General features: G+C 41.5%; 1 protein-coding gene across 2 annotated transcripts in view; it reads left to right on the top strand.

The window, feature by feature from the left end:
• The window catches only part of CUL3 (cullin 3), a 113,749-nt gene that overhangs the window by 44,211 nt on the left and 42,429 nt on the right, over window positions 1-27,109 (top strand). For both annotated transcript variants that reach the window (XM_075861428.1, XM_075861429.1), the window contains exon 3: window positions 24,574-24,687. In XM_075861428.1, coding sequence (XP_075717543.1) covers window positions 24,574-24,687 — 114 coding nt within the window. The remainder of the gene's footprint in view (window positions 1-24,573; window positions 24,688-27,109) is intronic.

Below are 27,109 nucleotides of genomic sequence, written 5' to 3'. Positions count from 1 at the left end.
AAAATGCAGTTTGAATATTTTCAGTGGTGCAGGTTTAAAATTGGGTGGTTTTTTTTATGGGGGTACCTAACATATAGACCCTTCAAAGCCACTCCAGAACTGAATTGCTCCCTAAAAAAATAGTTTTTGGAAATGTTCGTGAAAAATTGCTGCTAAAGTTGCCTTGTAACATCCTAGAAAAATAAACGGATGTTCAAAAAATAATGCAAACCAAGTAGACCTATGGGAAAGCTAGTAAATATCTTGTGTGGTATTACTAGCAGTTTTACAACCAAATAAGTTCAGATTTTGAAAAATGACAACTTTCCACATTTTTTTTTTTATACATTTTGGGGTGTTTCACAAATACTAAATGTATCGATCAAATATTACAACTTCTATATAGTACAATGTGTCTCGATTAATACAATCTCCGAATCACTTGGGCAAGTAAAGCCATTCTAGTTATTACCACATAAAGTGACACGTGTCCAATTTGAAATATTCGGCTCTGTCAGGAAGGTCAAAAGTGGCTGCAGCGGGAAGGGGTTAAAGGGGGTTATCCGTGATTTTAAAATTAATGGCCTATCCTAATAATGTATGCAGTTTGTATTGTGAAATCTGGTGTAAGATCCTCTTTAGGCGTTTAGTAGTTTCTCTTATACTGTGAAGTTGGGAAAAGTCGGGTTATTTAAGTTTAGACAGCTGTGAATGAATGTATACGCCATCGCTGTAGGCTCATTCCCACTAGTCTATACAGGGAAGATGGTTGTGGCTTCAGTTCTGTTCTCGGCTCCGAAATGAATAAAGAACTGACTTGACCCTGAATGTTTGCCTCCTCCGCTCAGCTTGTACTTCTTCGCATATCTGAAAGGGTCTGCTCTGGATTAATGTAATGGACAGAATTGTAAAACTCCTCTCCATAAAATGGAAGAAAATGGCCAGTTTCCAGGGCATACTGTGCTCTGCCCCGGTCTTGTCCTGGTTTATAAGGAAGCATTTCTAGAAAAATTTATTTGAATGACTTCTTGAAAAGAACATAAACCTAGGAATAAATTGTAAAAGTACGGAAATACACTTGTCCACTCTGTCAATCATGCAGAGAACGCAAGTGGATCGCCTACTTTTTCGTTCAAATACATACATACATACATACATACATACATACATACATACTATTGTACTTAACCTCTTAAAAAAAATGTTTACGCTGTGAGTATAGGAAAAAGCGATTCTCTGCATTTGTTTTTCTTGTTTATTTTTTATCCCGTTCACGTTTGATGCTAAATAACCAGTTAGATTAATTCTTCAGGTTATTACGGTCGTGTAGATACCTAATATGTGTAGTTTTTATTTAGTGTAGGGGCAATAAAATGTATTTTATTCAAAATAATGACTTTTAATCCCATTAAGGGATAACTTTATTTATAACTATTTTTTACTTGTAATGTATCAGCATACTCCTGTACGCTAATACATTACACTGTGTCACTATGACACAGGCTGCTGATCGGGCAGCACAGTGGGCCTGAACAGCAGGCAAATGGAACAGATAGCCCTGGGGTCCTTTGTAGGTCCCCAGGGCTGACTGCAGAGGGATTCCCCGGTGTTTGATCGCATCACCGGAATGCCGGTGATGCCATCAAAGAGGGGAATTTCCTTTGATCATGCTGCGGTCACGGACTGCGGTAGTCAAAGGGTTAGACAGCTGGAGTCCGAATGTTCTCCGACCCCGGCTGTGTTCAGGAGGCTGCTCTAGGATCTGGAACTGTAAGTTACAGCTCCTGCTTAGAGGATGAGCGCTCACACGAGCGAGCGCTCATCCGCCTGATCTACAGCGACGCCAAAAGACGTCGTCGTAGGCTGGGGACCTGCACCTCCTGATGTCAAAAGACAGTGGTCGGTCGGGAAGGAGTTAAAACAGTCAGTTTCAACCAAAACTAATTTTGATCCTTTTTGTCAGTATTTTACTCAATTAGCCTTTATGTAAATGCTCTGTTTTTTGCGCATGTTTAAAATAATTGTATCACAAGGGGTTTTACCACTAAAGTACGTGATGACCCATTACCAAGAATTGCCGTCACCTACCGATTGATGGGTGTCTGACTGATTTCTACTGCACGGCTGCACTTCACTTGAATGGGGCGGTTCCAAATTATATCGGTTGATTGACAAAATAAAAAGTAACATTTACATGTTAACCCCTTAGTGACAAGCATAAGGACAGAGTCTATTTTTGCCTTGTAGACACTATTTTGGAGTCTATTTTTTTTTTTTTTCAGCTCTGACCTGTTACTTTATGTGCTAAGAACTATGGATGCTTTTATTTATCCAAGCGTTTCTGATATTTTCTTGTGACATTTTGTACTTTATGCTAGTGGTGAACTTTGGTCGATACACTAGTGTTTATTTTTGAAAAACACCAACATTTAGAGAAAAATTAAATGTATTTGCTTGTAAAACAGATGGTAATACCACGCAAAATAGTTGCTTGTTAACATTTACCATATGTCTACTTTATGTTGGCATGTTTTTTTTAACATCCTTTTGCTTTTATAGGATGTTTTAAAGCTTACGACTTTAGCAGCAATTTCTCACATTTTCAAGAAAGTTTCCGAAGCCTATTTTTAAATTTATTATTATTTTTTTTAATATATTTTTTTTAACCGCTTCCCGACCGCCCACTGTATATTCACGTCGGCACTTGCTGGGCTCTGTGCAGTGCCGACGTGAATTCACGGTGGGTGTTAAAAGCGCAATCCGGGTGTCTCAGGGTAGCGCTGACACCCGGATCGCGCTGTTATCACCTGCCTCTGGTCCCGGAGATATGATCGGGACCTGATTAGTTCAGGTCCCGGTCATGTGATCGCAGGGAAAGTGTGTTGTAGCAACAAACTGGAAAGTTTGTTGCTATAACAAACTGGAAAGTTTGTTGCTACAACAAACTGGAAAGTTTGTTGCTACAACAAACTTTCCCGGGGACCGATTGCCGGTGCTGCAGTCGGTTATAAGGCAGAACCGGGGGCCATATAACAGCCCCCGGGTCTGCCATGCACAGCAGCCTATGAGAACCAGCCGGATGCTGGTTCTCATAAGCTTCCTGTTAGTGTGACTCTCAGCGTCACACTGACAGTTTATAATACGTTACACTACCTAGGTAGTGTAATGTATTATAGCAGCGATCAGTGCTGCCAGTCTTCAAGTAAAACAAGTCAAAAGTAAAAAATAAAGTAAGAAAAAAGTTTTATAAAAGTGTAAAAACAAGTTATAAAAGTTACAAAAAAAAAAGAATGCTTTTTTTCCTATAAGTCTTTTATTATAGGAAAAAAATGAAAATGTTAAAAAAAAAGTACACATATTTGGTATCACCGCGTTCGTAACGACCCAAACTATATTATTTTTCCCGCACGGTGAACACCGTAAAAAAAATAATTAAAAAACAATGTCAGAATCACTTTTTTGGTCATCAACCCTCCCAAAATATATAATAAAAAGTGATCAAAAAGTCGCATGTATCCCAAAATAATACCAATAAAAACTACAACCTGTCCCGCAAAAAACAAGCCCTTACACCGCTTTTTTGACGGAAAAATATAAAATTATGGTTCTCAGAATATGGTGACACAAAAAATAAATTTATCAAAGTGATTTTATTGCGCAATCGCCACAAAACATAAAAAACCTATATACATATGGTATCGCCATAATCGTACCGACCCGCAGAATAAAGTAAAATGTCATTTATACCGCACGGTGAATACTGTAAAAAAAAATACAAAAAACTTTGTCAGAATTTGTTTCTTTGTCACTTTGCTTCCAAAAAAATCTAATAAAAAGTGATAAAAAAAAATCACATGTACCCTAAAATGGTACTAATGAAAAGTACAGATTGTCCCGCAACAAATAAGCCCTCACGCAGCTCCGTTGGAGAAAAAATAAAGTTCTGGCTCTCAGAATATGGCGATGCAAAATGTGCAGAGTGTTCCAAAAGCGGATAGGATCGGGCGCCATTTATCGGTGCGACACCGGCCACATATCTGCGAATTATTATTTATGTACCCCATTATTATACCCTCTTATTATGCCCTGATGTACTTTGCCCAATTTACACATACCCCCACATCATAAACTGAAATACCAGCAAAACCCCAAACAGAACAGTTACCAAGCAAAATCTGCGCTCCAAAAGCCAAATGGTGTTCCCTCCCTTCTGAGCCCCACAGCGTGCCCAAACACCAGCTTACGTCCACATATATGACATTTTATATCCGGGAGAACCCGCTCAACATTGTATGAGGTATTTGTCTTCAGTGGCACAAACTGGGCACAATATATTGTGCATTAAAATGGCATATCAGTGTAAAATTTTAATTTTCACTTTGCACCATCCGCTACGCATTAACGCCTTGGCGCACCACGACTTAATAGCATGTCGTGGTGCGAGGGGTTATATATGGAGCGGGCTCATGCGCTGCGCACGCTCCATATTCTGCAGGTGTCCGCTGTGTATTACAGCTGACACCCGGGACTAACGGACAGGAACAGCGATCGCGCTGTTACAGGAGCCTGTAAAATGACATTATACTGCAATACATTAGTATTGCAGTGTATTGTACCAGCGACCTAATGATCGCTCGTTCCAGTCCCCTAAAGGGACTTTTGGGAGGTTTCCACTGTTTTGGTACCTCGGGCTTTTCATATGCGACATGACACCCGAAAACCATTCCAGCTAAATTTGAGCTCCAAAAGCCAAATATTGTTCCTTCCCTCCTGAGTCCTGCCGTGGGTCCAAACAGCAGTTTATTACCACATATGGCGTATTGCTGTAATCGGGACAAATTGCTTTACAAATTTTGGGGTAATTTTTCTTCTTTATTCATTGTAAAAATTAAACATTTCTATGTTTTTTCAGAAAAAAGATTTTCATTTTCACGGCCTAATTACACTAAATTCAGCATAAAAACTGTGGGGTCAAAATGCTAACTATACCCCTAGAACAATTCCTTGAGGGGTGTAGTCTTCAAAATGGGGTCAGTTTTGGGGGGGATTCCACTGTTTTGCTTACTCCAGGGCGTTGCAAACGCGACATGGCACTGAAAACCAATCCAGCAAAATCTGCGCTTCAAAATCCAAATGGCGCTCCTTCCCTTCTGAGCTCTGCCGTGGGTCCAAACAGCAGTTTAGTACCACATATGGGGTATTGGCGTAATCGGGAGAAGTAGCTTTACAAGTTCTGGGGTGCTTTTTAATCTTTATTCCTTGCAAATATTATTTTTTTAAAATATTTTTTCAGAAAAAAAGTAGATTTTCACTTTCACAGAAACTCCAATAAATATAGCAAAATACCTGTGGGGTCAAGATGCTAACTGTACCCCTAGATAAATTCCTTGAGGTGTGTAGTTTCCAAAACCGTCTCACTTTTGGGGGATTTCCACTGTTTTGGCACCACAAGACCTCTTCAAACCTGACATGGTGCCTAAAATATATTCTAAAAAAAGGAGGCCCCAAAATCCACTAGGTGCTACTTTGCTTCTGAGGCCGGTGCTTCAGTCCATTATCACACTAGGGCCACATGTGGGATATTTCTAAGATTTTTTTTTTTTATTACAAATGAATTTCAGCAAAAGAAATAAAATTTGTAAATTTCACCTCTACTTTGCTTTAATTCCTGTGAAGCGCCTAATGGGTTAAGAAACTTTCTGAATGCTATTTTGAATATTTTGAGGGGTGCTGTTTTTAATATGGGGTGATTTATGGGGTCTATCTAGTACATAAGGCCCTCAAAGCCACTTCAGAACTGAACTGGTCCCTGTAAAAATAGCCTTTTGAAATTTTCTTGAAAATGTGAGAAATTGCTGCTAAAGTACTAAGCCTTGTAACGTCCTAGAAAAATAAAATAATGTTCAAAAAACTATGCAAATATAAAGTAGACATATGGAATATATAAAATAGTAATTATTTTGTGTGGTATTACTATCTGTTTTACAAGCAGATACATTTAAAATGAGAAAAATCATAATTTTTGCACATTTTCTCAAAATTTGGGTGTTTTTCACAAATAAGCAATGAATTTATTGACCAAATTTTTCCACTAACATAAAGTACAATATGTCACGAGAAAACAATCTCTGAATCGCTTGGATAGGCAAAAGCATTCCAGAGTTATTAAAGAGGCTCTGTCACAAGATTTTGCAACCCCTATCTGCTATTGCAGCAGATCGGCGCTGCAATGTAGATTACAGTAACGTTTTTATTTTTAAAAAACGAGCATTTTTGGCCAAGTTATGACCATTTTTGTAGTTATGCAAATGAGGCTTGCAAAAGTCCAAGTGGGTGTGTTTAAAAGTAAAAGTCCAAGTGGGCGTGTATTATGTGCATACATCGGGGCGTTTTTAATACTTTCACTAGCTGGGCGTTCTGACGAGAAGTATCATCCTCTTCTCTTCAGAACGCCCAGCTTCTGCCAGTGCAGATCTGTGACGTCACTCACAGGTCCTGCATCGTGACGGCCACATCGGCACCAGAGGCTACAGCTGATTCTGCAGCAGCATCAACGTTTGCAGGTAAGTCGATCTTACCTGCAAACGCTGATGCTGCTGCAGAATCAGCTGTAGCCTCTGGTGCCGATGTGGCCGTCACGATGCAGGACCTGTGAGTGACGTCACAGATCTGCACTGTCAGAAGCTGGGCGTTCTGAAGAGAAGAGGATGTTACTTCTCTTCAGAGCGCCCAGCTAGTGAAAGTATTAAAAACGCCCCGATGTACGCACATAATACACGCCCACTTGGACTTTTACTTTTAAACACACCCACTTGGACTTTTGCAAGCCTCATTTGCATAAATACAAAAATGGCCATAACTTGGCCAAAAATGCTCGTTTTTTAAAAATAAAAACGTTACTGTAATCTACATTGCAGCGCAGATCTGCTGCAATAGCAGATAGGGGTTGCAAAATCTGGTGACAGAGCCTCTTTAACACATAAATTGACACATGTCAGATTTGAGAAAATGGGGCTGGTCATGAAGGTCAAAATGAGCTCGGTCTTGAAAGGGTTAAAGGAACAGATTAGTTCTGATGTGGCTTTGAGAGCCCTATTAGAAAATGCATATAAATCACCATTTTAAAAAATGCACCCCTCAAAGTATTCAAAACCGCATTTGGAAAGTATCTTAACCCATTAGGCAAAGTAGAGGTCAAATTTCATTTTTATTTTTGCAGAAATTTATTTTAAATCCATTTTTTCCCGTAACACAGGAGGTTTTATGAGAAAAATGTAACTCCATGTTTATTGCCTAGGTTCTGCAGTTTTTAGAAATATCCCACAAGTGGCCCCAGTGTGCTACTTGACTCTAACACAGGTTTCAGAGATGAATGCCTCCTTTTTATTGGAATATATTTTAGGCACCATGTCAAGTTTGAACCATAGCAACCATAGGCAACCCCGCATTCGTGTCGGCTACAAACCACCTAGATATAGCGTTTGACCGCAGCATCTAAGCGTTTAATGGCAGGGATTGGAGCTGGGTCCGGTCCCTGCCGTTACAGCAGTGTGTCAGGTGTAATATACAGTTGTCACCCGCTGGTGATGGAGCAGGCTCCGCTTCTGAACCCGCTTCCTCACTTGTAACGTACAGTTATGTGATGTTGCTCTAATACAGCAGCTGCAACGATATAACTGTACGTAACCTGCTTTTAAGGGGTAAAAGGCTATGTAAACAGCTGCACACTTTTTTATTTTTAATAAAACGTGGAATTTGAAACCTTTTATTTGGTTTTTATTCAAAAATGTTTTGACTTTTATTAAAAGTAAATGGAAAAATAAAGCATTAGCCCCCCCCCCGATCCAATGGAAAAAAAAAACCCATGTAAACGTAATTCGTATTGCCGCATCCATAAAAGTGAACTATTACAATATAGCATTATCTAACCCGCACGGTAAATGTCGTAAAACTATCTTAGACGCCAGTCGCTGGTTTTTGGTCACCTTGTCTCCCGCGGAAAATGGAATAAAGTGATCAAAGAAATGTACCCCAAAATGACACCAATACAGCTTACCCCGCAAAAAAATAAGCCCTCACACCGCTTAACAGACAGGAAAATAAAACTATTATGGCTCTCAGAATATGGCAGCGCAGAACAATTCTTATTATATATTTTTTTAAACCATTAGTTTGTTCTTGTAAAAGTAGTAAGACATAAAAAATGACCACTTCTTACTTAACAACTTCCCGACCCATGATGTGCTGGCACATCATGGGGAGGGGATGATGTTTGGAGCGAAGCGGCATTTATAGGGGTCTTCTCATGGAGGACATATATGACCCATCATAGGATATGTCATAAATGTCAGATGTGGGTCCCACATCTGGGACCCGCACCTATCTCTGAACGGGGCCCCATAAATCCGGTTCTAGCTTACTCGCTCCGCTGTCTTCCAGCCACTTCCTGGTTACATGGTCGTGGTACGGAAACAGCGTAACTCGCTGAGCTACGCAGTTTCCGTAACTCCCATAGAACTGAATAGTAGTTACAGGACCAGCGTAGCATGCTACGCTGCTTCTGTAACTGCCATTCACTACTATGGGAGTTACTAAAACCGCTTAGCTCAGCGAGTTACGCTGTTTCCGTAACTCATCCATGTATTGCAGTGTATTGTACCAGCGATCTAATGATAGTTAGTTCAAGTCCTCTAGGGAAACTAATAAAATGTGTAAAAAAATAAACAGAAAAAAAACAAACCCTTTTCCTATTTTTCCCCAAGCACAATGTAAAAATAAAAAAAATTGGTATCGCTGCATCCGTAAAAGTATGAAACTATTATTTGACTCCTATTGAACGGCGTAAAAAAAAATACATTTAACCCCTTCCCGCAAAATCACGTACAGTTACGTCATGGGAGATGGACTGTTCCCGCATCTTGACGTAACTGTACGTCATGGAGATGAAGCTGGCTCAGGAGCTGAGCCAGCGACATCACCGCCGGGTGACAGCTGTATGTTACAGCTGGCACCCTGAGGTATCGGCCAGGACCGGAGCTAGCCTCCGATCCGACCGATTAACCCCTCACATGCTGCGTTGAATAGCGATCGCAGCATGTGAGGAGTTTATAGCCACCGGCGCCCCAGCAACGTGATCGCTGGGTTGCCGGTGGCTGCAAAGGCGATCGGAGGGCTAATGCTTACCTCCCGGTCCGCCAGCAACGGAATCCTCCTATGCCCCGTCGTCGGCGGGGCCCATGAGTCTTCCGGTACCATCGGCAAGATGGCGCCGGCTCAGCTTCCGGCTCAGAAGCTGAGCCGGCGTCATCAGCAGTGGGTGTCCGCTGTATGTTACAGCGGACACCCCGATCTATCGCCAGGAACCGGAGCTAGCTCCGATTCCTGGCATTAACCCCTTCGATGCAGCGATCCATTGTGATCGCTGCATCCTAGAGGTTTGTAGCAAATCGGCAGCCTTGCCACGCGATGGCAAGGCTGGCGATTGCTACCATGGCAACAGGAGCCCTAACAATGGACTCCTGTCTGCCATTACGTAAGCTAATTAGGCCCCGCCCAGAGGCGGAGCCTGATCGGCTTGCTGTCAGTGAACAACTGACAGTTCTAATACATTGCACTACATAGGTAGTGCAATGTATTAGAACATCAAACAAACTGTTGGACCTTCAAGTCCCCTAGTGGGACTAAAGAAAAGTGTCAAAAAAAGTGTCAAAAGTAAAAATAAAAGTTGTAAAAAATACAATAAAAGTTTCAAATAATAACACAAAACACAATCGCCCTTTTTCCCTTATCAAGTCATTTATTATTGAAAAAAATAATAAAGCCATACATATTTGGTATCGCTGCAACCGTAACGACCTGAACTATAAAAATATTATGTTATTTATTCCGCACAGTGAACGCCGTAAAAAAAATAACTAAAAAATTCTGACATAATTGCTATTTTTTGGTCACTTTGTCTTCCAAAAATTGAAATAAAAAGTGATCAAAAAGTCGCATGTACCTAAAAATGGTACCTATAAAAACTATAACTAGTCTCGCTAAAAACAAGCCCTCATACAGCTCCGCCGACGAAAAATTTAAAACCGTTATGGCTCTCACAACTTGGCGACAGAAAAAATCCATTCTCTTTACAAAAGTTATTTTATTGTGCAAAAAGTTGTAAAACATAAAAAGTGCTATAAATTAGGTATCACCGGAATCGGACTGACCCGCAGAATAAAGGTAACATGTAATTTATGATGCGTGGTGAACGCTGTATAAAAAGAACTAATAAAATATGCCAGAATTGCTGTTTTTTGGTCACCTTGCCTCCCAAAAAAAAAAGGATAACAAGTGATCAAAAAGTCGCGTGTACCCCAAAATGGTACCAATAAAAACTACAGCTCGTCCCGCAAAAAAAAACAGCCCTCATACCACTACGTCTATGAAAAAATAAAATTAGTCAAGGCACCAATAAGCCAGAAAATAAAAATATGCAGTTGTGCAGCCCTAGGGGAACGTTTCTTCTGTTTCAAGTGGCGAATTATCAAGGCCCCTAAAATTAGGGATCCAGGAAGGGGAGGGCCCAAACATATCTGCTGGAAGTGAGGGTGCCCGTATTATACCAGGACAACACTACCCAGCAAAATTCCCCAAACTTCAAAGGTGCGGAGTGCGGACCAAAAGGGGGATAAGTAAAGACCATTTATTAGTGCGACACCGGCCTGTGCAGAAAGGATTGTGTCACAGCATAACACACATCTATGGATTATTTTATTGTTTTTTTTTTACCCCACTATACCACCTGACTATGCCCCTTATATACTCCGCCCGCCTTACATGTACCCCCACATTATAAACGGAAACACCAGTAAGACTCCAAACAAAACTACTACAAGCAAAATCCACGCTCCAAAAGCCAAATGGCTCTACCTCCCTTCTGAACCCTACAGTGTGCCCAAACAGTTTACTTCCACATATATGGCATCGCCATACCCGGGAGAACCCTTTTAATAATTTTTGGGGTGTGTGTCTCCAGTGGCACAAGCTGGATATTGGCAAATCTATTGAAAAACCATTTTCACTCTGCAACATCACGTGTACACCAATTTCTGCCAATCACCTGTGGGGTTAATATGCTCACTACACCCCTAGGTGAATAATACCTTGAGGGGTGTAGTTTCCAAAATGGGGTCACTTCTGGGGGGGATCCACTGTTTTGGTCCCACAGGGACTTTGCAAATGCGACATAGCGCCCAGAAACCAATCCAGCAAAATATGTACTCCAAAAGCCAAATGGTGCTCCTTCCCTTCTATGCCCTACTCTGTGCCTAAACAGCAGTTTATGACCACATATGTGGTATTGTCATACACAGGAGAAGTTGCTTTACAAGTGTTGTGGTGCTCTTTTACATTTATTTGTTGAGAATATGAAACATTTTATTGAAGAAAAAGGATTTTTTTTATTTTCACTGCCCAATTCTAATAAAATCTATGAAACACCTGTGGGGTCAAAATGCTCACTACACCCCTAGATGAACTCCTCAAGGGGTGTAGTTTTGTGAATGGAATCACTTTTGGGGAGTTTCCACTGTACTGACACCTTAGGAGCTTTGCAAAAGTGACATGGTGTCAAGAAACCAATCCAGCAAAATCTGTGCTCCAAAAGCCAAATGGCACTCCTTCTCTTCTGATCCTTGCCGTGTGCCCAAACAGCAGTTTATGACCACAAATGGGGTATTGCCGTACTCCAGAGAAGTTGCTTTACAAATGTTGGGGTTCTTTTATTCCTTTATTTGTTGAGAAAATGAAAAATGTTGAGCTAAAGCTACGTCCTATTGGAAAAAAAGGATTTTTTTTATCTTCACTGCTCAATTCTAATAAAATCTATGAAACCCCTGTGGGTTCAAAATGCTCACTACACCCCTAGATGAATTCTTCAAGGGGTGTAGTTTCCTAAATGGAGTCACTTTTTTGGTGTTTTCACTGTTTTGGTCCCTTAGGGGCTTTGCAAATGCGACGTGGTCTCCGCAAACCATTCCTGCTAAATTTGAGCTCCAAAAGCCAAATGGCGCTCTTTCCCTTCTAAGCTCCGCCGTGTGTCCAAAAAGCCGTTTATGACCACATGCGGGGTATTGTTTTACTCGGGAGAAATTGCTTTACAAAAGTAGTGGTGCATTTTCTCCTTTTAGTCCTTGTGCAAATTAGAAAAAATTAGCTAAACCTACATTTTCTTTGAAAGAATGTAGATTTTCATTTTCACGGCCTACTTCCAATAATTTCTGCAAAAAACCTGCGAGGTCAAAATGCTCACTATACCCCTAGATAATTTCCTCAAGGGGTATAGTTTCCAAAATGGTGTCACTTTTGGGGGATTTCCACTGTTTTGGTGCCGCAAGAGCCATTCAGATCCGACATGGAGCCTAAAATATTTTCTAATAAAAAGGAGGCCCCAAAATCCACTAGGTGCTCCTTTGCTTCTGAGGCCTGTGCTTCAGTCCATTACCGCACTAGGGCCACATGTGGGGTATTTCTAAAAACTGCAGAATCTGGGCAATAGATATTGAGTTGCGTTTCTCTGGTAAAACTTTCTGTGTTACAAAAAAAATAGATGAAAAATGAATTTCTGCAAAAAAAAAAAGAAATTTGAACATTTCACATCTACTTTGCCTTAATTCCTGTGAAACATCTAAAGGGTTAAGAAACTTTCTAAATGCTGTTTTGAATAGTAGAAAACAAAGGGAGGAATCCTCCAGCTCACCTGACACAATATGAGTGTCGCTGTCTGCGCCTGGATCCTTTTCGTGTCGGCACACGTAGCAGAAGCAGAGGTAGAAAGGAAGTTGGATCCAGCGCTTAAGTAGAGGTAAAACGGAAAGAATTTCCAAGTTTAATGCGATTCTATTAAAAAGTCCATTGGAGTATGGTCCTGGTGTGTGGGTAATTGGAGGAATGATCCTGTGAAGCCTACGCGTTTCGGACGATAGCGACGTCCTTAGACTTGGCTGTAGGTCTAAGGACGTCGCTATCGTCCGAAACGCGTAGGCTTCACAGGATCATTCCTCCAATTACCCACACACCAGGACCATACTCCAATGGACTTTTTAATAGAATCGCATTAAACTTGGAAATTCTTTCCGTTTTACCTCTACTTAAGCGCTGGATCCAACTTCCTTTCTACCTCTGCTGTTTTGAATACTTTGAGGGGTGACGTTTTTAAAATGGGGTGACTTATCGAGGGTTTCTAATATATAAGGCCCTAAAATCCACTTCACATCTGAACTGGCCCCTGTAAAAATAGCCTTTTGAAATTTTCTTGAAAATGTGAGAAATTGCTGCTAAAGTTCTAAGCCTTGTGATGTCATAGAAAAATAAAAGGATGTTCAAAAAACGATGCCAATCTAAAGTAGATATATGGGTGATGTTAATTAGCAACAATTTTGTGTGGTATTACCATCTGTCTTACAAGCTGATACATATAAATTTAGAAAAATGCAAATTTTTGCAATTTTTTGCTACATTTTGGTGTTTTTCACAATTAAATACTTAATGTATCGAGCAAATTTTGCCAGTAACATAAAGTCCAATGTGTCACGAGAAAACAATCTCAGAATCGCTTGGATAGGTGAAAGCATTCCGGAGTTATTACCACATAAAGTGAAACATGTCAGATTTGAAAAAATTGGCTGTGTCCTGAAGGCCAAAACAGGCTGTGTCTTGAAGGGGTTAAAACCCCAGAATTGTTGTCTTTTGGTCACTATAGCGCTAAAAAGAATGAAATAAAAAGTGATAAAAAAATTGCATGTACCAAAAAAATGGTGCTCATAACTACAGCTCGTCCCGAAAAAATAAGCCCTCACACCGCTCAAACGATGAAAAAATATACGTTTTGGCTCTCAGAATGTGCTGAAACCGAACAAATTTTTTTTTTTTTTTTTAAACAATAGTTTTTTCTTTGTAAAAAGTAAAATATGTGGGGTTTTTTCCCCATTTTATGTTGCCTTAACGGGTGCGTCTTCTAGCCGGAAAAATACTATCTATAGATCTATATAGAAGATATAGAGAAAGATATAGTTATATATATCTATATATAGATATAGATATAGATATAGATATAGATATAGATATATATATAGATATATAGATATATATAGATATATATAGCAGACCAAGAAACGGCAACCGCACACTGCGAACACTAATGCCACCTAAATATAAATAAATATGCAGTAAAGCTAAATCTACTTACAATTAGGGAGGTTCTTAGCGCACATTTTGATCTAAAAGTGTTTGCCCACCTGCCATGACAAGGCATCCTCCATAGGTGGGGACCTACGCTGCACATACACCCAGAACTGGGACTAAGCCTACATATATACCTGGGGATGGTAGGAACCAGCACTAAACTAAAATCACCCAGGGCAGAATGGGAGGAGTGCAAGAACAAAAGTGGAGGCAGTCACTAACCCCACATATATGGATCACATAAACACAACAAAAGAAATTGTGGGGGGGGAGGGGAGACTGCAACTCGTCACGCATATTTGGCTATATTTATGGAAAAATATATTTTTTTTATGGCTTTTGGAAGGTGGGGAGAAAAACCCAAAAAATGGCTGCGGAGGAAAGAGGTTAATAAAGAAGCAACCAAAGTTTGTGGGTTTTTTATAATTCTTAGATAGTCATTTTTTTTAAAATCTATTACAGTGGCTTTTTTGCCAAAATAACATGAAGTGCATCTATAATGGTTGTCACTTTTCAATTAGCTTCTCAAAAACCGACCAATTATCAGAATGTATCATTAACAAAGTGAGAGTTTTGCCATTAGTTTAAACATCACTTTATTAACCCCTTCCCGACCGCCCACTATCTTGACGGCGGGCTGTGCGGGTCCCCAGTCAATATTGTCGTCTTTTGGTGTCGCTGTAGAAAAGACTAATGCGCGCTCGTCCTCTAAGCAGGATTTAGAGCAGCCTTTTGAGTACAGCTGGGATCTGATAAAATTCTGACCCAGCAGTCTAACCATTTGATCGCTGCAGTACGTGACCACGGAGTGATCAAAGGGGACTATCCTTTTCTATCACAACCCCAGAAACCCAGTGAGGCGATCGGAGTCTGGGGGAACACTCTGCAGTCAGCCCTGGGTCCCAGAAAGGACCTCAGTGCGGTCTGCTCAGTAAGCCTGCTGTTAGGGCACGCTGTGTTGCCCTAAATCCCTGTGTTATAGGGACAGTATAATGTATTAGTATACAGGAGTATGCTAATTAGGGATGTCACGATTCCAGAATTTGGACTTCGATACCAATACTTCGTTTAGTATTGCGATTTCGATACCAATTTCGATACTTTTGCCAACAGTAATAATAAAAAAAAATTCTTCCGTTTTCTGAGGTGAGGCGCGACGTGTGATGATGAATTTTGAATGCGCCTCACATTAATAGTAATTAATCCCATCATGTTTCTCAGTCATAATGGGTTAATGTGCGAGGTACACGATGGGGTTAATTACTATTAATGTGTGGCACATGGAGGGTAAATTCATCGCACCTCGTGCCTCACATTAATAAGTGAAAGAAAGCCGTGTTTAATTTTTTTACAGCGTACACATCATAAATTATGCAAAAACATTGTTGTCCGCGCCATTACTGAATGTGTATATTTTATGTATTGAGACTTATTTTAATGTTTATTGTAAAAAAGGTGAAGGTGTATTTTTTTTTTAAATTTAACAATACTTTTTGTTTTTACTTTTATTTTTAAACTTTAATGTACTGACATATATCAGATATGTGCCAGTACATTAGCCTGTGGACGGATAGCACACAAGCAGTTGTTAGGACATACTTGGGTATGTCCTAACAACATGAAATATGGTAAGACAGCCCTGGGGTCCGTCAATAGACCCTGGGCTGTCTGCCCATATATGGTATGGCCCTCGATCGCGTCACAGGAATTCCCTGTGACGCGATCCAGGGGCATCCCCCCTTCTCATTTTCCCCTGAATGCTGCAGTCAGTTTTGATCGCAGCATTCAGGGGAATAACGGCGGAGATGAGCGGTTTCTCTGATCTCCGCCGTTATAGAGCGGGGCTGCGGCTGTGTAATACAGCCATTGTTCCGCTCCTGATATAAGTGCGCGCGCGGTCAGCATGAGGAGGTGCGGCCGGCGCTGCACTAATGAGCGGCGGTTCAGGCACTGGAGACAGAACATGGAGGTGTTTTGTAGTGTGCCCGCCATGTTCTGTCTCCATTGCCTCCGCTCATTAGTGCAGCGCTGGCCGCATCGCATCATCCTGACCCCGCAAACTTATCATGACTGAGGAGCGGGGCTGTGGCCGAATTACACAGCCGCAGCCGCGCTCCCATACTTTCATGTATTACTATACTTAGCTGTGCGGCTGCGCAGCTCAGTATCGAAATACAGGAAATAGCGATATCGAACCGTTTAGGGATGCACAGTATCGAAACAGTATCGAAGTTTCGATGCACCGTGCATCTCTAATGCTAATACATTATAAGTAGAAAAATAAAATAAAAATGTAAATGAAGTTATCCCTTCGTGCGAAGAAAAGAACTACAAAATTGCCAAAAAAAGTAATTTCACTTGCTCAAAATATATTTTATTGCTCATACAGTACATAAAGACAAAAAACCTACACATATTACGTATCTACGCGACTGTAAAAACCTGAAGGTTATTTAGTGAATCGTGAACGGGTTAAAAAATAAACAAAATACAATGCTGAAAATCGCTTTCTTCTATATTAAATAAATAAGTATGAAAACAAACACAGTAAAAAAAAATTCTACCGCCAAACTGCTCCGAAAATAAATAAAAATTGTCCCGCATAAAACAAGGCCTCATGTAGCCACGTCAATGAAAAAATAAAAAAAGTTACGGCTGCGGAGAGGTAAAATCTGAAAAATGTAGCTGTCATTAACCCCTTCCCGACATTTGTCGTAAGTATACGTCATGGAAAGCCGGATGTGAGCTGTAATGGCAGGGACCGAAATTAGCTTAGATTCCCGTCATTAACCCCTTGAATGCAGCAGTCAAAAGCTATCACTGCATTTAAGGTGTTTGCAGCTCAGTGGCATCCCAGCAATGAAATTGCCGGGGTGTCGGTGGCTGCAATGGCAACCGGAGGCCTAATAGTGGCCTCCCGGTCTGCCTGGTACGGATATTTTCCAGCCCCCTCCCAGAGACGGGGCCTAAAAGGCTTCCGTAGCCGCCGGCAGGATGGTGCCGGCTCAGGAGATGAGTCAGCGTCATCAGCGGTGGATGTCCGCTGTATGTTACAGCTGACGTCCACCTGTAATGGCAGGAACCGGAGCTAGCTTGCATTATGGAAGCCGATTAGTCCTAATCGGCTTGATGTCAGTGAATGACTGACAGATCTAATATGTATTAGGAAAAATTTATTAGAAAAAAAAAATCTGACAGTTTGACCTTCAAGTCCCCTAGTGGGACTAAAGAAGTGAGAAAAAAAAATGTTGTAAAAAAATATAATAAAAGTTTCAAGAAATAAAATAAAACATAATCACCCTTTTTCCCTTATCAAGTCCTTTATTATTTAAAAAAAATAAACCATACATATTTGGTATCGCTGCGACCGTAACGGCCTAAACTATAAAAATATTATGTGAACGGCGTATAAAAAAACCATGGCAGAATTTGTTTTTTGGTCACTTCGCCCTACAAAAATTGAAATAAAAAGTGATCAAAAAGTCGCATGTATCCAAAAATGGTACCTATAAAAACTAAAGCTCGTCTCGCAAAAAACAAGCCCTCATACAGCTCCGCTGACGAAAAAATTAAGTATGGTTCTCACAAGATGGCGACAGGAAAAAATACGTTGTTACAAATGTAATTTTATTGTGCAAAAAGCTGTAAAACAAAGTGCTATAAATTAGGTATCGCCGGAATCGTATGGACCCGCGGAATAAAGTTAACATGTAATTTTTAACGCATGGTGAACGCAGTATAAAAAAAAACCATGGCAGAATTGCTGTTTTTTTGTCACCTTGCCTCCCAAAAATAGGATAAAAAGTGATCAAATAGTCGCATGTACCCCAAAATGGTACCAATAATAACTACAGCTCGTCCCGCAAAAAAACAGCCCTCATACCACTACGTCTATGAAAAAATAAAATAAGTTAAGGCTCCAATAAGTCAGGAGAGAAAAATATGCAGTTGTGCAGATCAGAGGGAAATATTTCGTCTGTTTCAAGAGGCGAATTATCAGGGGCCTAATATTAGGGAAACGGGAAGGGGAGGGCCCAAACATATCTGCTAGAAGTGAAGGTGGCTGTATTATACCAGGACAACACTTCCCAGCAAAATTCCCCAAACGGACGTGGTGCGGAGTGTGGACCAAAAGGGGGATAAGAAAGGACCATTTATTAGTGAGACACCGGCCTGTGCAGAAAGCATTGCTTCACAGCGTAACACACCTATGGATTATTTTATTGTTTGTTTTTTTTACCCCATTATTATACCACCTGACTATGCCCCTGATGTACTCTGCCCAGCTTACATATGCCCCCACCTTATAAACTGAAATACCAGTAAAACGCCAAACAAAACTACTACCAAGCAAAATCTACACTTCAAAAGCCAAATGGTGCTCGCCCCCTTCAGAGCCCTACACTGTGCCCAAACAGCTGGTTACAGCCACATATATGGCACCGCCATACCCGGGAGAACCCTCTTAACAATTTTCGGGGTGTGTGTCTCCGGTGGCATAAGCTGGGCATGACATATTTCCCACTGAATTGGCATATTTAGGGAAAATGTAAATTTTTACTTTACACCATCCGCAGCGCAATCATTTATGGAAAAGACAAGTGGGGTGAAAATGCTCAAGACACTCCTTAATAAATGCCTTGAGGGAGGTGGTTTCCGAAATGGGGGTCACTTCTCAGTGGTTTCTTTTATTTCACAGCAGAGCATCTGCAGTTTTGAACCAATACTTTGTAAGTTGCCAAATTAGGCCTCAATTTCGCATGATACTCTCTCATTCCTGAGCCCTGTCGAATGTCCAGGCAAAAGATTAGTGCCCCGTGTAGGGTGATTCTAAAGCCGGGAAACCCAGCATAATAATTAGAGAGCTGTCTTGTTATGGTGGCACAAGCTGGGCACCACATATTGGCATATCTATGGAAAAAAATCCCTTTTTCACGCTGCGACATCGAGTGTATGCTAATTTCTGCAAAACACTTGCGGGGTTAACATGCTCACTACACCACCTAGGTGAATACCTTGAGGGGTGTCGTTTCCAAAATAGTCACTTCTGGGGGGTTTCCTCTGTTTTGGTCCCACAGGGGCTTTGCAAATGCTACATAGCGACCAGGAACCAATCCAGCTAAATCTGCACCACAAAAGCCAAATGGCACTCCTTCCCTTCTGAGCCCTGCCGTGTGCCCAAAAAGTAATTTATGACCACGTATGGGGTATTGCTGTACTCGAGAAAAATTGCTTTACAAATGTTGGGGTGCTTTTTCTCCTTTTATTTTTTGAGGAAATGAAAAATTTTGAGCTAAATCTACATCTTATTGGAAATTTTTTTTATTTTCACTGCCAAATTCAAACAAAATCTATGGGTCAAAAAAAAAATGGATTAGAATGAATTTATGCAAAAAAAATAAAGAATATTGTAAATTTCACCTCTAATTTGGTTTAATTGTGTGAAATGTCTAAAGGGTTAAGAAGCTTTCTAAATGCTGTTTTGAATACTTTGAGGGGTGAAGTTTTTAAATTGGTATGACTTGTTGGGGGTTTCTAATATATAAGGCCCTAAAAGCCACATCACAACTGAACTGGTCCCTGAAAATCGCCTTTTGACATTTTCTTGAAAATGTGAGAAATTGCTGCTAAAGCTTGTAACGTCCTAGAAAAATAAAAGCATGTTCAAAAATATATGCCAGTCTAAAGTAGACACATGGGGGATGTTAATTAGCAACAATTTTATGTGGTATAACTGCCTGACTTACAAGCAGATACATTTTAAATTTAGGAAAATACACATTTTTGCATCTTTCTACTAAATTTTGATATTTTTCACAATTAAATACTAAATGTACTGAGCCTATTTTACCAGTAGCATAAAGTCCAATGTGTCACGAGAAAACAATATCCGAATCACTTGGATAGGTAAGAGCATTCCAAAGTTATTACCACATAAACTTAAAGTCAGAATTGAAAAATGAGGCTCTGTCAGGAAGGTCAAAAGCGGCCAAAACGGGAAAGGGTTAAGGCCATTTTTTAGTCCTGGCCATTAAAGGGTTAATAGAACATGCTGACATTGACAATTTTAAGTGACAATACAACAGCACTTTCTTTTGCCACTTTTTGCAAAAATAATTATTTTAATTGAGTATCTTTGCCAACTTTATATACCTTGATGTATAATTTTTGAGTTTTGTATGTAAGTTTCTGCTGTGGTCCGTGCTTAGTCACAAATCTGAGATTTGTACTAAAAATAAAAATGTTTTTTACAAAGTTGAATGATGGTGGACATTACTATGTACTACTGAGCCACTTTTACAATTGTGGGTCTGGATTTTCCCCAAAGGCATCTCATTCAGCCTACCAGCCTCCTACTCGGTACTGATGAGGAGCAACAACTCAAGCAGTGCTGTCTACAGGTGGGTGGTTCTGGTTTGGCTATGAACCCAAGTCCTGTTCCACGGCTCTATAAGGATCAGCTCACACAGGGTTTTTTTTTGGCGCGGAAACCGTGTCGGAAAATGTGCCAATATACGGCCGAAAATGCCTCCCATTGATTTAAAAAAAAAAAAAACACTGCTTGCGGGAATCAGAACGGACATGCCCTATTTTCGGGTGTTTATGTCTCTGACCTCCCATTGACATCAATGAGAGGCAGAGAAAGCATATTTCGTGCTCATTGGCCGCAGGCGAAAAACGCCATGAAAATCGGCGTGCGGGCAGAGCAAAATCTGCCTCAAAATCCCAAACGGAATTTTGAGGCAGATTTTCTTGTGAACCCAGCCTAAGGGGTCGGACATTGACTTAAGAGTATTCACCTACAGATGTCACTAGAGATAAAGCTCTTCGTTCTGGAGAACTGTTTTGCAAACAATTGTGGGTATTTTTAAGTTGAAAAGTATTTTATTTGTATTTTTACACCATCTTATAGCATACCTAACATGTCAGGTGATCTTTCAGTGTGCGTGCGTGCGTGCGTGCGTGCGCATAAGAACAACACTATTATCAGTTGTGTTCGGCCGATATACATCTAATGTGTATGGCCACCTTTTACTATTCTGCCTTATCTAGGCCTCAAGCAATAGAGCGGTCATTAAGACATTGTTCACATCACGTTATAGCCTTCTGTTGGAGGTATATGGCAGGACGAGATACAGTGGGATATGTCACCGATGCAGCCCCCCCCCCCCCCCACCACTCGATTTTGTTTGCTGGGGACAGACAGAGCATCGGTAGAGAACTTTCCCCTCTCTGAATCCTGATGTTCTGCTGGAGACTGCAGCTGCTTTGTATCTCAGCCTTGGAAATCTCCAATGACCTAACGCTCCATATATGGACAGTTACATCACTGGAGCTTCCCCGGAGTACCTGACAAATTATTAGAATTCAGAGAGCGGATGCCTCCACCCGGGACAATTTTCCTACTTCTCCCGGCCATACTATAGCACTCCTGGCTTTGCTTTGTTCCCCTCCAGCAGCTGCCTTTCTCCTCCCTTCCCCTGGTAGAGAGCGTCTACAGATTGATCCCCTGAAAAGCTGGGTAACACCGGCTTAATCTGAGGCCACACAACTTTCCTGGTCTCCTGCTGTCTGTGGAGTGCTCTTGGCTGTGGTGCTCACTGGGAAATGGGGTGGGGGGGGGGGGTTATTTTCTCCCAGTGAGCAGGAAAAGGTAAGTTCAGGGAGAGGGGCAAGTGTGATCCAGTTGCCCCGTGTCCCATCCACGCTGTTATCCACGTACAAGGTCCATCCCAGCAGCTCAGGTTCCAGGAGAAGCAGATCCATATGCCAGGACTACAGCAGCTTTCTCTGACGTGGAAGTTCCAGTGATAATTTGCATACATGGACGGTGACGTCACTGGTACTTCCCGAGGTATTTGTTTAAAGGAGGTCTGTGACTGATGCCATACAGTGGCAACACTCACTCATAGGCTCTGATTGTAATAGGAAATAAAGTTTTGCTACACTCTTGAGTATAGAATAGCGTAGTTTTTTGTTTTAGTTTTTTTTGCTGCAGTATACTGACGTGTATACTGGTCAAACGGGACACTCTTCTGGCCTCTGGCAACTGAGTCCAATGGCACGTTTAGGTCTGGTTCTCACAAGGTGGACACGATGCGTGAAAATCACGCAGCGCGGCCAACCTGGAACCTGCAGTACATTCCATCCAAAAAATTGCACCACATTGTGGGGCGATTTTTCTAACTGAATATTTGCTGCGGATAAAAGATGTTCATACCTGCCCCCTCCCTCCCCATGACGCCCGCTGCGGCCTCCCTGGATGACGCTTCAGCCTGCGTCAACGTCATCTCAGGAGGCCGGACTGTAGGAAGGAGGAGAGCGTTCTGGGAAAGTGTGTGTCTTGGTTTTTTCCGGCGTAAGCGCTGTGAATATGCCGCAAAAGTAACAACACTTGGCTTTCTGTTACAGGTTTTGCGTCAAATTCAATGGGGAAAAGCCGCAATGGAAAATCCACAAAAACGCAGCATAAATTGACATGCTGCGGAATTTAATTATGCACCGCAGGTCAATTTATTAACTTTTATGCTGCGGTTGTTTTCCCGCAGCGTGGGCATGAGATTTTCTGAATCTCAACCACTTTGCTTCTACTGTAAATGCTGCAGGATTTCCGCACAGAATTCAGTTGCAGAAATTCCGCAGCATTTATGCTACGTGTGTACATCGAGGGACTTCCCGTCGTACACTCAAAATGTTACGCCAAAATATGTGAATAGCACCACAGGTCCCCCGCCCTCTAATGATGAGGTGACTGCTGATACTTTCCCAATCTATATAGCTCTAGTGGACTGTGTGAAAACTACAATATCAAGATTTTTTTTTTTTATTCTTTACATGTATAGTCGCAAAATAATTAAAATAAAACAGTACATATGGTTTACCATTAATAATAATAAAAACCTCACTGAAATAATGATGGTCTCTGATGCATTCCCCTAAAGGCTCCGTTAACACTTGCTCTGCTAGATCTGTCCTACGAATGATGCCGCCTGAGCTAAAAGGAACCCTGGTGTGCGTCTTATAAGTTATTAAAATTTAAAATGTTTCTTAGGTAAGGCTGGAGTGAATGGACGAACTTAAAGAGGCACTGTCACCACATTATATGTGCCCTATCGCCTGCATAAGGTGATGGGCGCTATAATGTAGGTAACAGCAGTGCTTTTTATTTAGAAAAACTATCCTTTAGGAGCGATTTTAGCTTTGTGCTAATTAGTTTCTTAATGCCCAAGTGGGCGTGTTTTTACTTTAGACCAAGTGGGCGTTATACAGAGGAGTGTATGACGCTGACCAATCAGCATCATGCATTTTTCTCCATTCATTTAGTCAGCGCATAGTGACACTGGGTTGTTCACGATGTGCGGTCTTATACTGGCATATTAACGTTACTGAAGTGTTTAGACAGTGAGTAGACATTCCTTCCAGCCAGGACGGGATGTCTGTTCACAATCCCGATACTTTGGTAATGTTTCTATGGTACTCACAGCAGAGCAAGATTACGCTTTGCTCTCCTGTAAGTACCAAACAAACATTACCGAAGTATCGGGATTGTGAATAGACATCCCGTCCTGGCTGGAAGGAATGTCTACTCACTGTCTAAACACTTCAGTAACGTTAATATGCCAGTATAAGACCGCACATCGTGAACAATCCAGTGTCACTATGCGCTGACTAAATGAATGGAGAGAAGTGCATGATGCTGATTGGCCAGCGTCATACACTCCTCTGTACAACGCCCACTTGGTCTAAAGTAAAAACACGCCCACTTGGGCATTAAGAAACGAATTTGCATAAAGCTAAAATCGCTCCTAACGTGGTAAAAATAGATTGTTTTTCTAAATAAAATAAAAAACACTGCGGTCACCTACATTACAGTGCCCATCTCCTTATGTAGGAGATAGGGCACTTATAATGTGGTGACAGAGCCTCTTTAAGCTGTGTTCACACTTTTTTTTGCACACAAACAAATAGCGTAGTAGACTTCGCTATTTCCGTGGAGAAGACAAAAGCGGAAACAGACAAACTGAAACAAACTAAAAGAGAGAATACCACTGAAATCCATGGTAATGCAAACGGAAGCTATAGTTTCTGTTTGGATTTCCGTTCATCTGATGGAAAGGTTGAATGGAAAGACCACGCTGATGTGAATGGGCCCTAACAGACCTGACTTGTGTAGTGTCAGTTATGTGTGAATATATATATATTAGTGAGCCAAGCTAAAATCCAAAACTGAGGGATCAAGCACAGGCAGGGAATGTCATCAAGAGGATGTAGCAATGCAGCAATAATAAAAAGCTAGTTAAACACAGTCGTGTTTTTATCTGGTTTATAATGCATGATAAAATCTGTCATTCTTTGTTTTGTTTCTTGTAGGTTCGAGATGACGTCTTAAATTCTTTAAATAACAACTTCCTACAGACACTTAATCAGGCTTGGAATGACCATCAAACCGCCATGGTAATGATTAGAGATATTCTCATGTACATGGTAAGTGGCTCAAACCAAGGTGAACATTTATATCAATGGAAAATGTCCTTGTAATATATCATATTAATACATTATCATTAGCAATGTGCCACTTGTCGGGTATTATCCTGATGGTCTCTAAGTAAAGGTGTGTATTGTATGGTGGGAAGTGGATGTACACCATAAATTGCTTTGTGTCCCATCTCCCATCCATTCTCCCTTCCAACGAACTTGCTGGGGTCCAGACATGGGGTCCTAATTTAGCTTTACAGATGACCTCCTCTAACCAATACGTTGCTTTCCCTGACTATAGTGGCTACGCAGCAATGTAAGTCGTCATATCACAGGGAAGGTACAAGGATGACTAGAGCAGATCTACAGCATAAGGGCCACAACCAGCTCCTGATATCCTAAAGGGGTTATCCCATCAGGGCATACGCCTGTCCATATACCCTATTAGGGCACGTAAATGTCAGAGAGGGGTCCCCAGTTTGGGACTCCTCTCTGTGCCAGGACTGAGAGCCACTGACCAGAAGCAGTTGAATTCATAGCCAGCTGAATCTTCCCTTGGCAAAGTCAGCTATTTGCCGGGGCCTTGGGAGCCAGACCCGCAGCATTCAGCTGATCGCAGCTCTCAAGTTAAAGAAGCGGTCTGTGATGAGAGAACCCCTTTAAAACTCTGCTGTGACATGGATTTTGGCGTAACTACACTCACACTAGACAAGTTATTTTTTAGTTGTAGGTTTAGGTTTTTGTTTGCCCAAATCGTGATCTGCACTTCTTGCCCATCCTTGTCCAACTCGATTTGTGCTAATAAACTCGGATTTTCTCTAAAAAGGAAAACTTCTCCCAGACGAGCCACGTGTAACTAGAGCAACCACAAAAATATCTACTGTGCTGCTTTACCAAGAACACGTGACGATAAGGTTACTATTTCTATGTCATCAGTGACGCTGTGGTCGTGATGTTTGTGAAAGTACCTCTCTTTCTAAAATATACTACAAATACTATCCTTTGGGGTTTCATATAAAAGCTGTGCATATGGTGTTGATGTGCTATAAAGCGCTCCCACATACCTTATGTTTAGTCGTGAATAAATAATGTAAAACAAGAAACACCTTAAATAGCGGCGTACATCAGGGAAACTCCTCTCAGGAAAGTAGCTGGAAGGGATGAGCGGTTTTGCATCTATAGTGCCCCCCCCCCCCCCCCCCACCTCATTCCACCCTCCCTGTCGAGTCCAGGGGTCCGCACTGTGGCTGCACTAGCTTGATGCTATTAGGGCCTGGAAGTCCCTGTGAAAATCGCTTATAATGCAATTCTTATTAGACAATTTGAATTTAATAAAAGGTTACATTTCCTCTTTAATCCCTTGTGCAGATGCTCATATCACTTCTCCTTGTTTATAGGGCACCCATACAGGGGCGTGGAGCTTTAGGCTATATTCACACGGGGTATTTTGCCGAGTTTTTTGACGCGGATACCGCGTCGCAAAACTCGGCAAAAACGGCCCGAAAATGCCTCCCATTGATTTCAATGGGAGGCGTCGGCGTCTTTTTCCCGCGAGCAGTAAAACTGCCTCGCAGGAAAAAGAAGCGACTTGCCCTATCTTCGGGCGCTTGCGTCTGTGACCTCCCATTGACTTCAATGAGAGGCAGAGAAAGCTTATTTCGCGCTGTTTTATGCCCGCGGCGCTCAATGGCCGCGGGCGAAAAACCGTGCAGGGAGAGGAATATCTGCCTCAAACTTCCAAACGGAATTTTGAGGCAGATATTCCTCCTGCAAAATACCCCGTGTGAACATAGCCTTACTGTATCTCTGATTACATATGGGGCATACAGAGGCTCCTTTTTCTGTCAGATTCTGTATAAATGCTTATAGGAGAAAATCTATCTCTGACATACACTACGGCACCAGACGGAGCACTATATAGCAGCACACAGTCCTTGTGGCTCTGTACTACTGGCACTCCAGGGGACTGTGCCGCTATACAGCCTCCTGCACAACGCTCTGCTGTGTATATCAGGCCTAAGGCTGGGTTCACGCAGAGTTTTTTGCAGTCAGATAATCTGCCTCAAAATTCAGTTTGGAATTTTGAGGCAGATTTTGCTCTGCCTGCACACCGATTTTTCGCGGCCATTGAGCGCCGCGGGCAAAAAAAATGCAGCGAAATACACTTTCTCTGCCTCCCATTTATGTCAAGAGACGTAAACACCCAAAGATAGGGCATGTCGCTGCTTTTTCCCGCGAGGCGTTTTTTCCGCTAGCGGGTAAAAAAAACCGCCTCCGCCTCCCACTGAAATCAATGAAAGGCGTTTTTTGGCACGTTTTCCAACGCGGTTTCCGCGTCAAAAACGTGTAAAAAAATAAATTAAATCTGTGTGAACTGACCCCGACTGTTTCTCATTGCACTGTGGCATGATGGATATTCACCCACAGTTCC

This window comes from Rhinoderma darwinii, chromosome 4, assembly GCF_050947455.1.
Source record: "Rhinoderma darwinii isolate aRhiDar2 chromosome 4, aRhiDar2.hap1, whole genome shotgun sequence".
NCBI lineage: Eukaryota > Metazoa > Chordata > Amphibia > Anura > Rhinodermatidae > Rhinoderma > Rhinoderma darwinii.
Note: the sequence above shows the minus strand (reverse complement) of the source record. Positions and strands in the feature narration are given on the sequence as shown.